General features: G+C 44.9%; 6 protein-coding genes across 6 annotated transcripts; 3 read left to right on the top strand and 3 right to left on the bottom strand. All coding sequences in view use genetic code 12, as the record gives it.

Annotated features, from left to right (window-relative positions):
- Window positions 1-66: 66 nt before the first annotated feature.
- Window positions 67-3,174, top strand: LODBEIA_P14660 (uncharacterized protein; the record flags this gene model as incomplete). The annotated part of the gene is made up of 1 exon (XM_066971357.1): window positions 67-3,174. The coding sequence occupies one exon, from the start codon at window positions 67-69 to the stop codon at window positions 3,172-3,174; it is 3,108 nt and encodes a 1,035-aa protein (XP_066828404.1).
- A 55-nt stretch (window positions 3,175-3,229) lies between these two features.
- LODBEIA_P14650 (uncharacterized protein) lies at window positions 3,230-4,087 on the bottom strand (the record flags this gene model as incomplete). Its single annotated transcript, XM_066971356.1, has 1 exon — window positions 3,230-4,087. One exon carries the CDS (start codon window positions 4,085-4,087, stop codon window positions 3,230-3,232), a length of 858 nt encoding a protein of 285 aa, XP_066828403.1.
- Window positions 4,088-4,664: 577 nt separating this feature from the next.
- LODBEIA_P14640 (uncharacterized protein) lies at window positions 4,665-5,126 on the bottom strand (the record flags this gene model as incomplete). The annotated part of the gene is made up of 1 exon (XM_066971355.1): window positions 4,665-5,126. The coding sequence occupies one exon, from the start codon at window positions 5,124-5,126 to the stop codon at window positions 4,665-4,667; it is 462 nt and encodes a 153-aa protein (XP_066828402.1).
- A 197-nt stretch (window positions 5,127-5,323) lies between these two features.
- LODBEIA_P14630 (uncharacterized protein) lies at window positions 5,324-6,472 on the bottom strand (the record flags this gene model as incomplete). Its single annotated transcript, XM_066971354.1, has 1 exon — window positions 5,324-6,472. The coding sequence occupies one exon, from the start codon at window positions 6,470-6,472 to the stop codon at window positions 5,324-5,326; it is 1,149 nt and encodes a 382-aa protein (XP_066828401.1).
- A 2,430-nt stretch (window positions 6,473-8,902) lies between these two features.
- LODBEIA_P14620 (uncharacterized protein) lies at window positions 8,903-11,362 on the top strand (the record flags this gene model as incomplete). Its single annotated transcript, XM_066971353.1, has 1 exon — window positions 8,903-11,362. One exon carries the CDS (start codon window positions 8,903-8,905, stop codon window positions 11,360-11,362), a length of 2,460 nt encoding a protein of 819 aa, XP_066828400.1.
- Window positions 11,363-12,097: 735 nt separating this feature from the next.
- On the top strand, window positions 12,098-13,993 carry LODBEIA_P14610 (uncharacterized protein; the record flags this gene model as incomplete). Its single annotated transcript, XM_066971352.1, has 1 exon — window positions 12,098-13,993. The coding sequence occupies one exon, from the start codon at window positions 12,098-12,100 to the stop codon at window positions 13,991-13,993; it is 1,896 nt and encodes a 631-aa protein (XP_066828399.1).
- Between the last annotated feature and the right edge of the window lie 34 nt (window positions 13,994-14,027).

Below are 14,027 nucleotides of genomic sequence, written 5' to 3'. Positions count from 1 at the left end.
CCCACGGGCCCACACGCACACACCAGCACATGAGGCGGTAACAGGCAAGATTTATGATCGCAAGCAATGGGTAACATCGGATTACACACTAGAAACGTCATCCAGAAAGTAATATCTGCAATCTATCCATATGCCAAAGTTGTGCTTCCGAATTTCAGAGCCGTCCACTACTTCTATATCATCACCTGTGCCATTGTGGGGTCTATCTTGGTGTACCCGGTCAAGACCGCGCGTTATATCGATGTGCTATTCTTCACCAGCGGCGCCTCGACTCAGGCAGGCCTAAACACGGTTGATCTCGTGGACCTTTCCCTATACCAGCAGATCACCTTATATTTATTAGCGTGGTTAACCACCCCGATCTTCATCCACGGGTCCTTACTTTTCGTGCGACTATACTACTTTGAGCGGCATTTTGACAATATAAAGGAAAGATCCAAGTTGGATTTCAAGATGAGGCGAACCGCCACTTTGGCGAGACAGAGAACTGGGGCCTCGATGAATTCGACAGAAATGAACACCGCCAATAACGAAGCCTTGGGCATTTACCACAAGGAAAAGGGCTCGGAAACTCCCCAGTCGTCGACACTGACGGGTAGGCACGCTGGCAGTGTCAACAACAACATCAACAATAATGTAGAGCATTATTCGGAGCCGTCGGACGATGAAAAGATGTATCTTGAACCAGAGCATCCGGAGGAAAACAAGTCGCACGGAATCCAGTTTGCAGCTTTGCCGCACCCGCGAAGACGGAAATCTGTCGATCCAGAAGATATGATGCGGTCCATCAATATGTTGCAGGAGGAGCAAAAGACAAAGAACAACAAGCGCAATTCCATCCTGTTTATAAACGTGAGCTCGCCGTCAAAGAGCAGGGCAAACTCCTCGCACAAGAGACATCTAAGCGACGTTGGCACCAATGCTAGTCCGCGAACAGGTGCTAACCATGACGACGACGATGACGATGTGCTTGTTATCAAGCCGCCAACTGAAATTGAAAATTCGGGAAGTCTAAATCCTATATTCACAAAGAAGCACCCCGAGCATTTATTGCAGTTCAAGGAGCCTCTCAGGAAGAAAAATTGGTTGCAAGGAGGGGGAGGTGGGAGAACAGGTGGAGTTCGTGCGAAAAGACATTACCGTCCTTGGACTAGCAAATTGAAAAAGTCCTTCTCCAATCGAAAATTCTCCTCTACCTCGACTGAAGCTGAAGACGATGACGAGGACGAAAACGATGATGATGATGAAGAAGAAGATGATGATGATGAATCGATTGACTCGGAACACCTAAGTCATAGGGATGATCTTCATAGCACCCATCACTCAGAAGGCGATGACGACGGTGACGATGATGATGACGATGTTGATGACGATGATGATGATGATGAAGACGATGATGGAGATGACGAAGACGATGATAACGAACATGCAGTGGTTGATAATGAGGAAGACGCAAACGATGAAGAGGGCGAGTCAAAGCTTCCACATGTTACAAGTGCGCCAAAGAGCTCAAATGACATTCATTTCGTCGAGCCTAGCCGAAACCGCGAGAAGCAGAAGCAGAATGCAGCAAGAAAAAGGCAAAACAAAAAGATCAAGAAAAAACCGTTTGACCTTCGAAGGATAAAGACTCCTAGTTTGCACGCGTTCCATTCGCACCAGGAAGGTTCGATACGAAATGCCCCCACCAACGATTTGGAAACTACTTCGAGCAGTCTTTCTCGAACCATGAGTGGAAACTACTTGTCATGGACACCCACCGTGGGGAGAAACTCCACATTCATCAAGATGACCGAGGAGCAAAAAGAAGAATTGGGCGGTATCGAGTACAGAGCAGTAAAATTGCTCATCAAGATTATCCTCATCTACTATTTTGGCTTCCACATATTGCCAGCGTTTATGTTTTTGATCTGGGTTTATTGTATGCCCAACTACAAGAACATGTTGAACGAAATGGGGATTGTGCCCGGTTGGTGGGCCTTTTTCACCATAAGCTCCTCTTTTAACGATTTGGGATTCACGTTGACCCCAAACTCGATGGTCTCGTTTAACCAAAACGCCTTTGTCCAGATTGTGGGGTCCTTCTTGATTGTGATTGGCAACACGGGTTTCCCTGTTTTTCTCCGGTTCATAATATGGATCATGTTTATAACTGCCAAACCTTTGTCTTTGTATAAAGAGTCATTGGGGTTTTTATTGGACCATCCGCGTCGTTGCTTCACGTTGTTGTTCCCGCTGATCCCCACGTGGTGGCTATTTTTCATCTTGATTGTGTTGAACGGGTTTGATTTGGTCATCTTTTGCATATTGGATTTGAACAGCTCCATGTTTGACGGCATCCCCAAAGGATATCGGGTCTTGAATGGTCTTTTTCAAGCGTTCTGTACGCGTACATCGGGGTTCGCCATTATGGATTTGTCGCAGTTGCACGCAGCCACCTTGGTGAGCTATTTGATCATGATGTACATCTCGGTTTTGCCGATTGCCATCTCGGTGAGAAGGACCAATGTCTACGAGGAGCAGAGCTTGGGCGTTTACGCCCCCGATGAGGGTAAAAAGGAAGCCGACGAGAAGGCGCCGTCTAATTACGTTGGCGCCCACTTGCGGAACCAACTTTCTTACGACTTGTGGTATATTTTCTTGGGTTTATTTGTCATTTGCATCGCCGAGGGGAAGAAATTGCAACAGAGCGACGTCCGGTTCCTGATCTTTGCCGTACTTTTTGAAATTATTAGTGCTTATGGTACGGTTGGGTTGTCGCTTGGGTACCCCGACGTCAACACCTCCTTGAGTGGGAAATTCAACGTCATCTCAAAGCTTGTCATCATCGCCATGATGATCAGAGGCCGCCATAGAGGCTTACCGTATGCCATCGATAGAGCCATCATGTTGCCTGATGCAGACATGAAGCGTCATGACAGGTTACAAGAGAATCACGCTATTAACCGGCACAGGACATTGGAAAGAGCCGGAACGTTGAGCCGAGTCGCTACAATGACAGCAGGCCCACTCGACGGTGGGCACAATTTATTGAACCGTGTCTTGACCGACGTGAACAATTTCATTGAAAAGCGACGAGGCAGCAAAGCCAGCTTGAACGGAGAAGAGTCTGCTCAACAGTCTACGCATTCAAGCAACACACGATATCACGTAACCTCAGTGGATCAGGTCTAGATACTTTATAGCTTCTCTCCCAAAAATACATCCTTTTTTTTTTTTTTTTTGATCTCTATAGATAATTCTTTCTGTTAGCGGTACGAATAAACCTTCTCGTCTGCCACTCGACATCAGCATCCTTGTTATCGGGCAACCCCAACCGGATCTCATACAACTTCATCTCGAACCGGGGCCCAATCTCACTAATCTCAACGCCATCCTTCGTTCTCACATACACATGATGCCTCACACTTATAAAATCATCATTATTAACAAACGTAATCACCCTCGACGAGTCACGCTTGACACCAGGCGGGAACAAATGCTTCAAGATCTTCACGACACGCATTCCCAAGGGCGTACTAAACTTTTCAAAGATCAAATGCGGATAGGATTCACTCACGTTGCCCAAGCGGGGCAAATCATGTCTTAATTTAACGTTATGCAACGTGAAGATCGCAGTGGGGCCATGCGGGAAATGGCTCACCGTGATGGAGGCAGGCACCCCGCGATGTTCATGCAAGATGACCATATCGGAAACTTGAACTCTCGCGCACGTTTGGACCAAGTCGTTAATGATGTAATTTCCCCTGTTCAATTTCAAGCTGTTGGGGAACATGAGCTTGATCTCTTTGGAGAACTGGAGTAATCGCACGCTGGGGTCGCGCGAAGTGGTGATGATCACTTTCGGATCCGAGATGCCTGATAATGCGCTGTATTCGTCGTCGATTTCAATTTGGTCCTGCTCGCTCTGGTCGTAGATGAAATCGCGTTGTAATTTGTCGTCTTCGGCTAGTTCTTTCGATAAAGGTTTCCCCAGCGCCAAGGCGGCTTTGAGCTGCTGGCGCTTTTCCGTGAGGGAAGATTCTTGGAGTTGGAGGGCCTTCCTGTACAAATATTCTCTTCTTTCCCTGGCTTGTTTTCTGATCATTTTGCGTGCTAGGTTTTTTGATGTGGTTGGAATCGGTGTGTAGGGGTGGGTGATGAGCTTAGGAAGGGGATGGAGTTGAGATTTTTCAGAAATTCTAGAGGCATCGGAACTACCATGTGTTGCACATCGTGTCTCTGACATTGACACTTACGGACCAAAAACACTCAAGAAAAGCCCTTCTGTAAAGAACTCAAGATGAAAAGTTTAGTCTTTGATTACTTTTGTCGCGATTTCTTGAACATTGAATAGCTTTTGTTCGTGGTGGAAATGGGAAAAGAAGAAAAACATCTGTCTGAATTTGGGCTTGACGGGCTGGATCTTCGCCCCGAGACGTGGACTTTTACAAAACTGCAAGCGTATCGAGGTCACCTAAAATGCAACAAAAGGCTGCTAGCGGTCTATACTGCTATCCTTTCTATACTAAACACCTGTTGTGTTGGGCCCAAAGACATATTTTATCTCGGCGTCATGTTTCAAAAGCCGTAGCAGGTGTTTCTCTTGCGATAAACGGGAACGATATCTTCTATTCTTTCTGTTTCTTTTTCACTTGTTCTTCCAGTCTTTCAAGCTCTTTCAATCAAGCTAGGATCTTCTCAAACTCATCCATATTCTCCAACTCATCCTGCTGCCCCACCCGCTTCAAAACCTCCTTCTTGGAACTCTCCTGAATATGCCCATCAATCAACAACTCATCAAGTACATGGTACGCTTTATCAAAGCCGAAAATGATATCCAACTCACACACATTACCGTAAACTTTATCCATCTGTTCCACGAATCGGTGAATGATTTCCAATCCTAAAAGCTCGTTATCGTCATTGTCTATTCCAATGACAAAGAATAAGGACGCGTATCGACGATAGATGACTTTTGAGTCTCTATATTCCAACACATTGCACATCTTGGCCCTTCGTGATAAGATGATTGTTGATAGTTCACGTATGATTTTGGATTTCTGTTTCTGCGGCATGGTCTCGTACCATTTGGACAATCTGGTTTTGCCCTGTCTTGATATGAGGAATAGAAATTGGATTGCCATGCTTGTATTTCGATAAGGATAGAGAATTAGTATGTGTGTATTAGAGTGTGTTTGTATATATGGTGTCGTGAAATTGAATTCAAATGTTGGTTGTAGTTTTGATCTCGCTGTTAATACACTGAGAGGCTAGTCGTGAGAATTTTTGGGGAGAGAACTCTTGACACGTGACTTCCGCCATGACCATCAATTCAACCCCTTCAAACACCTAAATAGCTCAAGAAATGTGGAGTGCAGCTCAAGTTCTCATTCCATGTCACATCATCTTCGGAATCGCAAACACATCGGTTCTCCACAAACTCATCTAGATCCTGCGGGCATTGCGTGTATGGAGGGTGATGGTAGCCCAAATTGGCAAACCAATGTATTTCCTCCTTTTTAAGAAAAAGCATGGTTCCAATGGTGTGAACTGGTGCGTCGCCCCATCTCTCGTAGTAGAACCCGCCAGTTGAGTCAAGGTACTGGAAGAACCGCTCATACTCGGGGTTATCAAAAGTGTCCACTCTAGCAATCTCGAAATTCGACCAGAAATGGCACAAATTGTAATGTCCATCCAGATTGGCCAATACCGGTAATAGCCCAGGATCCACGTTATATTTCGAAAGGTATTGGAAAACATGGGACCATAAACTGGGGATAGTGTCTATATACTCAAACAAAGATATGGCAAATGCATACTTCTTGTTATTCGTGTGCATGTACTGAAAGAGGTCTTGTTGGATGTCGCAGTGCAATTTGATTCCAGGCTCAATTCTCCAGTAATATTCGTACAGCCGAACGAAGGGGTGTTTATAGAAAAAGCCCGAGTAGAAACGGCACATGTGTCGGTAGGACTCGGAGTCGCCGTAGGGGACGTTTGCGAAATTCGCTCGTATCTCGGCGCAAGCTGTGACGTTGATGTGATGCGGGTATGACCAGTGGTCTTGTGGTATAAGACCGAAATTAACCTTGGAGAAAGGTATGTATGAACCGACCAAGTAGATGAACTCGTCGGTGAATGGCTCGTCGTTTAGAAATGTATAGTCATAGTGGAATTTGTTGTTGAATCTATCCTGGATGGTTTGAAGAGTCTCGAGAACTTGATAGACCTCGGCATTTCTGCATAGCATGAGAAATGTCGCATTTACTCTCCCAGTTCCACCAGTGTCTTTTTGAACACATAGATTACCGCCGTTTTGGTGATGGTGACGCGATTTCAAAAATGATTGAAATTGCTCATTCGATTCGTACTGGTAGCATGTTGAGTCTTTACTTGGTTGATTTACACTCGTGAAAAAAGATAAATTTGAATTGGCGAGTATAGTGAGGATAACAGTTAGCGAAGCTGCAAGAATCTTTGGCTTATTCATCCCTTAAAAACATTTTCTATATTTTTCTTTTTTGTGGGAGTTGAAGAAGACGATCAAAGTTTTGAAAAATTCACGATCCTCGCCGGCTACCTAGCTAGTGTTGGCGGTTGAGACTCAAGAATTTGACATTTTTGGGGAGAGTCTGTAGTGAAGATGAAAGGTTGAAAGTGTCATGCTCTATAGCTTTATAGTTTTAGAGTTACATGATGATGATGATAGCCCCTTTGAGTTTTTCAAGGAACTATGCTCCGACGGTGCATATTGTAAAATTATACGTCCTATACAATTTTGCAACCGGCTAGATGAACGTTTATAGATGACAATAACAAGTCGAGAGTTTGAATATCATCTAAGCGAGTTTTGCTTTCCCCCTCCCCCCTCCCCCTCGTGGCTAGTGAACAGTCATTGCATCACCACCACCATGACCACTCTTGAAGCCACTAGCAACTAACAAGTTTTTACGCTTTTAGTGAAGATAACTTGCTTCTTTGTTTTCTTCTCTCCCCCCCTCTCTTCCCCTTGGTTTTTTCTCTAGTGAGAATACTTCGGTTTGGATCAGAGCCCCCAACTTCTTCTTTCTTCTTTTTAAACACAACTACGAGCCGAGACAATAATAGTGGCTCATGAGCAGGTTAGTAGTTGAATGACCTGACCCTCCTGTCACTCTATGCTTTTAGACTACATTTTTCTTTGTTGTCGTTGTTGTAGTTGGAAGTCGGGGCTAGGTAGCTCAAGATCTCCACGTTTCCACCATTCGCCAGACCCACCCAGTAGGGGGGCATTGCTGCAGCAGCTGTCTTTGGCAGAAAAAGATAAGACATAAATTTTGCGCCCACGCTGTCAAGGCAAGCCCAAAGGGGAGGGGAGAATCTGGACCCTTATCAGCCCACAGTTGATACCAAGGATTGCAATGGAAAAGAGACCCACGCAGCACTCTACACATCATTTGCCAAATTTCCACCCCACCACCACCACCACCACCACCCACAACAACAACAACAACAACAGCAAAAAAGTAGGAGGAAAAAAGAAAAAGAAAAAAAGAAAAAGAAAGAAAGAAAACCCGTGGCCCACATGGGGGGGGGGGGGGGGGGTATTTCAAAAAAACAAAAAACAAGCGGGCTAAAATCAACACTTGCGAGATACCACGTTTAGCATTGCTCAAGTCCATTTCAAAATCTTCGATAAGGCTTGGTGGCTGCTGCTGTTTTTCGCGCGTTTAGCATCAAAGTTGCTTTTCAGAAATAGTAGCTCTCTCTGAGGTTCGATATCATCGTTCTTGTCGTTGGCTATTGACTGTAGGCTGTTGGTTGTGGAGGGGCGGCACAGTAGCCAACTAGCTCGATCATCACCGAGATTCAAACCTCTACAGTAACAGTGCTTTTGGCCTTTATCGCTTGTAGCCCTTGATTGTTGTATTTTTTTTCTCGAGAACAAACCGACTATATAAACACCTGGGGGGGTCGTGTACATGAGAACAAGCGAAAAAATAAAAGACAATGCTGTAGAGTCTAGTACACAACAAAAGACAACAGATTGTACACATGGATACACACACGCAACAGTGGGTTACCAGTAACTATTAGCCACCGGGACTATATAAAGAACTATAACCCCCCCCCCTGCAATTTTATTTTTACAACCAAATTGCCAAAATCCCCATTTTTCATAAAAGAAACCTCCTACTTCTTGTTGTTTTCTTGCATGCAATTTTTTTTTTTTTGAACATTGTCTGTCTTGACTGGTTTACATTTGAAGTTGTCAAATTCACTAGTGTTTACCACCACGGTGCATTAGGAATTGATTCTACAAGACAGAGATAAACACACATCCACCACCATTGCTTTTGCTAGAAATTCTTTGGTGACAACGACAACTAGGCTTGAGTCAGCACAAACACTCTTTCAATTTCACCAACTCCCGTCAAACCCGCTTGAAAAACTAGATGCAAATCTGACCATCATACGGGAGATAATTGAAAAATATTAAAAAAAAAAAAAAAAAAAAGAACAGGACTTGTGAACAATTTGCAAACCGCTCACCGCTCGTGTCTCAAGTGAGAAAGATTTTGAGAATAATTCTATTATCTTTCTACGTACACTGTTGTTAGTGAAATTTTTCCGTTTTAAACTTCATTTAAAAAGAACGGGGGGAAAAGAAAGCAAAAACAAACAAAAAGAAGGACATCAACGTTACTCTTTTTACCTTGACTTTGTTTTTTTTTTTTTTTTATTTTATTTTATTTTTTGATTTCGATTATATTTGATTTCGATTTTTTTTTTTTTGATTTTGGCATAATCAATCATTCATCCTTTACCCTTTTCTAAGAAATCAAAAAACCTATATACAAAGCTCCATACGCAATAGCTTCTCAGCGTCTCATCAAATACATAAAATTAAAAATATCACGTACATGATTCAGTCGTCGACATGGAAGTTCACAACTCATTATCCAAGACGGGTATTCTGAGCAAACTGAGTGCAACAAAAGATCAACAACAAAGTACTTTTTGGGTGGTTGACGAACCAACTTCATCACCCAAACTACCCAATCTGACCACGGAACCAGTAACTAAAACAACAACAACAACACCATCATCATCGTCACAATCATCTACGCGTCAGATAGCTCTTGGGTCGACTGGCGAAGAGAGTAGACATCCATTTGACGGACGATTATCGAGTAATCAAAATATGCAGGATCAACACCACCATCTTGAACCACTGTACGAACTCGCCCCGCAGACGCCTCTAGCTGATGCCCAGAACAACGGTGAGCAAAACTCGTCTACTTCTTCCTCAAGTAGACTCACGGGAAGAAAAGTTGCCCGTTCTTTGAGGATTTTCAGGCACGCAAACAATGACGACGAAGGGCGCGGGTCGTCAGAATATGACGCTGCCGATGTCAGCAGAGTGGCACTTGCCAGTCCTCTCAAGGAACAGGATGGGGTCGATGTCATTGACTTGGAACCTGTGTCCTCGGCAACCTATATTCCTCACACCCCAGCCTACAAGGGAACAACATCCACAGATAAGCTCGATCTGTTTCGACATTTGGAGCTCGAGGATCCACGGATACCAACGCTGGCAGCAGCGCCTCAGCATCTAACGGCAAATGTCGAGTTTGACCATAGTGTCAATGGCAACATTACCAACTTTTCCACAATCTTGAATAATGAACTAAAGGGAAATAAAAGCATACAACAGAAGGAAGTGGAGAAGATTGAGAAAATCATCCATTATTCAAGAGCTTCAACCCCGGCCGATATTTTGGAAAGGGAAACTGGTGCACTTGACAACACCGTGGTCTTGAAAGATCAACAGAGTTTGGACAAGAACATTGAGGAGTTTCCCTTGCCAGTAGAGTTGAGACCGTTCAAAAACAAGGTTGGGGGCCACACTGCAATCTTTAAATTTTCGACGCGAGCGGTATGCAAGGTTTTAGTCAATAGAGAGAATATATTTTACGAATCCGTTGAGATATACCATCCCGAGCTTCTAAGATTCATGCCCAGGTATATTGGGGTATTGAACGTCCGGTATTCTAGTATGGTGGACGAGAAGGACGTGCAAGCGGAGGAAAAAGACAAGGAAAAAGAAAAAGAAGATGGAAAAGAAGACAGAAAAGAAGACGAGGTTGAAGTGAGGAATGAAGAGAAAAGGAAGCTGGAAAATGTACCAGAGGTGGTTCTAGACGATAACAAACACATAATTCCTGATACGTTGTGGAAACAATACTCGAGCTCGTTTCCCTCGCCAAAATTCAGTTCGTTGGGCAGTACGAAAACCAGTCCCGTGCCAAGTTTAACAAACTCGCCAGTACAGAGACCCAACCAGGGGGCAACGTTGGTGAATACTGAGTTGCAAGTTCAGGTGTTGCAGGAAGTATTTCTACCAACTTTTAAACTGCTGGATGACGGGTTTTTCAACATGGACGAAGAATTGCACAGGAGCAATCATCATCATCATCACCACAATCATCACGCCAGCAACCAAGATCATCTTAGTCGTCAAAATTCAGCTGCACTGATGACAAGTTTGCCTAGACATCCATTCTTACGCAAGCACACTAGATTCGAAAGGTTCATCTTGTTGGAAGATTTGACTTCCAATATGAGCAGACCATGTGTTTTGGACTTGAAGATGGGCACTAGACAATACGGTATTGAAGCAAGTGCAAAGAAGCAAAAATCACAGCGACGCAAATGCTTTGTAACGACATCAAGGCAATTGGGAGTGCGTGTTTGTGGTTTACAAATCTTTACTCATGACAATCATTTCTTGGTCAAAGACAAGTACTTTGGGCGGCGAATAAAAGCAGGCGTGCAATTTTGCAAAGTCTTGGCCAAGTTCTTGTACAATGGGAAAGACATCTATTCGATCTTGTTCCGAGTCATCCATCTCATCAATCAGTTTAATGAACTTCACAGTATCTTTAGTGCAATTCCCGGGTACAGAATGTACGGTTCGCTGGTGTTGTTGATGTATGAAGGCGGCGGCAATGCTGGTGCTGGTGGCTACGACCAAGTTCAGGTTAAGATAATAGACTTTGCTCAATCAGTCAGTTCGGAAGAAGAGATTGAACATGCACACATTCCACCATTGCATCCACATGATGTTGATCTTGGGTATCTACGTGGTCTTTACTCCTTGATCCAATATTGTAAATACATCTTTCACATTTTGAGTGAGACCAAGATAGACGACACCGACAAGATGCAAGACTGGATTGATGAGCATAGACAATTACTAGACACCAATTGTTTGTGGTTGGATGATTATGCCGAAGTTGATAATCAAGTAGATGGTGGTATTAACGACATCGATGCTAATGACCCTTTTAATATTGACTATTCTTTAGATTATGACGATAATAATATGTCCGAATAAGTTAATGAAGATCTAAAAAAAATTTTGTTAATGTGTGTGTGTGTGTTTGAGTCCGTGTCTGAGCCCAAATCCAACCGTCTTGCATGTCATATATGAACCAACTGCGGAGCTTGTCTTGTCTCGGGGAAAGTTGCGCCCTGGCCCCGCGAAAATGAGAAAGAGTGGGTTCCGTCGCTTATCGCCACGCAAGGCTCTCTCTCCCCTGGAGGTGGTGGGGGAGGCGGTGTTTACTGATGCTCGGCACCGCCCGGGTCGATCGAGCCACCGTGCGGGGGGTGGTTTTCTTTTTTCTCTCTCCCACACACACACACACACAGATTGCACATGTTTGGGATGTTTCAAATGGAAGAGGAAGAGTTCTGCCACGGTAATTGGCTCGTGACATGAAAGCCGGGTGGACGTCTACTAGCCACTGCCCGCTGGCCACTGCCTTGTAAATTGCTCTTCTCGTTTCTCTCGTCAACGGTTTCAGCAAAGCCGCAAACCAATAAAATTTTCATTTCCCCGCCTGCTATGGTTAGACACCGTTGGTGGTCGTACTTTATGGTAGCAGGATTTTTGACAGATTCACACTAACACAACTGGAGAATGGTTTATATATATAACAATAGCAACAGTAGTAGTAGCAGAAGCAGCCAAAACAGCACCATTTTCAAGCATCTGTTGTAGGACCGTTAGACATTGATCTCGCAGAGACCACCCCAGCCAAGTGCCGTAGCAAGAGCTTACCCCAGAATGCCGCGCCGAAACAGCAATGCGCCCACTATCCCCTTGGTTGCGACCATAGATATAGGAACAACCTCGTCCCGTGCGATTTTGTTTTCTGAGCAAGGCCAGGAAATCGCCAAACACCAGATCGAGTACTCGACAACAGCTTCGGAAGCACCCGAACACTCGCAAAACACCGAGCAGTTTCGAAGAAGATCCTCCTTGTTGAGGCACGAGGACCCCATCTTTTCGGCTGAAGGTATAGCTATTTCCATCAGCGACAATGTCGAGATTGAAAACAACAAGTCGTCGGTGGGACCCACGTTGAGGTTCCCGCAGCCGGGGTGGGTCGAGTGTATGCCCGTGCATATCTTGGCCAACGCCGTGCAGTGTCTTGTTGCCTGTTTGATCACGTTGAGAAAGATCAACTTGAACCCCAACTTGAAAGTGAAATACAAGGTCAAGTGCATTGGTATTGCCAACATGAGAGAAACGACCATTGTGTGGTCCAAGAAAACGGGTAAGCCCTTAAGTGGCGGTATTACTTGGACCGACGTGAGAACTGCCGAAATTGTGCAGCATTTGGAGAAAATGATCGATGAGGACCGCAAAGCCGAGTTGAGGGAAAAGACCGGGTTGCCGTTGTCGACATATTTCTCAGCTGCCAAGTTGAGGTGGTTGTTGGATAACGATGATACTATTAGAGAAGAATACGAAAAGGGCGATGGCAACCTCATGTTTGGAACAGTGGACACATGGTTGATTTACCATTTGACAAAGGAAAAGACTTTTGTTTCAGACATCACCAATGCATCGAGAACCTATTTCATGGACTTGGAGACTCGCGACTATGACGACGACTTGTTGGACTTTTGGGGAATCGACCCCACAAAGATTAGAATGCCCAAGATTGTATCGTCCTCGGAGTTTTACGGTTCCTTTGCCGCGCCAAACTTGTCGAACTTGGGGTTCCACAACAAAATCACCCAAGAAGCTTATGACATTTTGAAAACCATCACCGGTATCCCCATTTGTGGATGTCTAGGCGATCAAAGCGCCTCGTTGGTGGGCCAATTAGCATTCAACCCCGGTTCCGCCAAATGCACATATGGTACCGGTTGTTTCCTCTTGTACAACACGGGTAACCGTAAATTGATCAGTGAGCACGGTGCATTGACGACTCTTGGTTACTGGTTCCCCACTTTGGGTGGAGAAAAGGGCAAACCTTTTTACGCATTGGAAGGATCGATTGCAGTTGCTGGTTCAATCATCCAGTGGTTGAGAGATAACTTGAAGATGATTGAAAATGCCAAGGATATCGGCCCTTTGGCTTCCCAGGTGGAAAGTTCGGGTGGTGTCGTTTTTATTCCTGCGTTTAGTGGGTTATATGCTCCGTATTGGGATCGAGGCGCCAGAGGTACCATCTTTGGAATGACTCAATACACATCTGCTTCGCATATTGCGAGAGCCGCGTTGGAAGGTGTCTGCTATCAAGTCCGGGCAATTTTGAAAGCCATGGCTAGCGACGCTGGTGAGTCCGAGGATTTCTTGGAAGAGTCGTTGAGCTCGCAACATGAAAGGAAGCCGTTGGCGAACTTGGCCACCGATGGCGGTATGTCCAAGGCAGATGAAGTGTTGCAGATCCAAGCTGATATCTTGGGGCCCTGTATCACCGTCAAGAGAGCGCAAATCTCGGAGTGTACCGCGTTGGGTGCTGCCATTGCTGCGGGTCTTTCATTCAAGGACCCCGAAGACCGGATATGGAAGGACTTGGATGACGTTGTCAAGAAGATTGAAAGTGGCGCCAGCGGCAAGCAGAATGAGTTCCATGCCGAGTTGCCCGATGCCGAGCGGAGGAAAAACTGGAAGAGATGGGAAAGAGCCGTAGAGAGAGCTAGAGGTTGGCTAGCAGACGACGATTAGATTTGTAACCTTAGATAGACAATACACATAGAAC

This window comes from Lodderomyces beijingensis (assembly GCF_963989305.1).
Source record: "Lodderomyces beijingensis strain CBS 14171 genome assembly, chromosome: 2".
NCBI lineage: Eukaryota > Fungi > Ascomycota > Pichiomycetes > Serinales > Debaryomycetaceae > Lodderomyces > Lodderomyces beijingensis.
The sequence above is the reverse complement of the archived record's forward strand: the minus strand, read 5'-3'. Positions and strand labels throughout refer to the sequence as shown.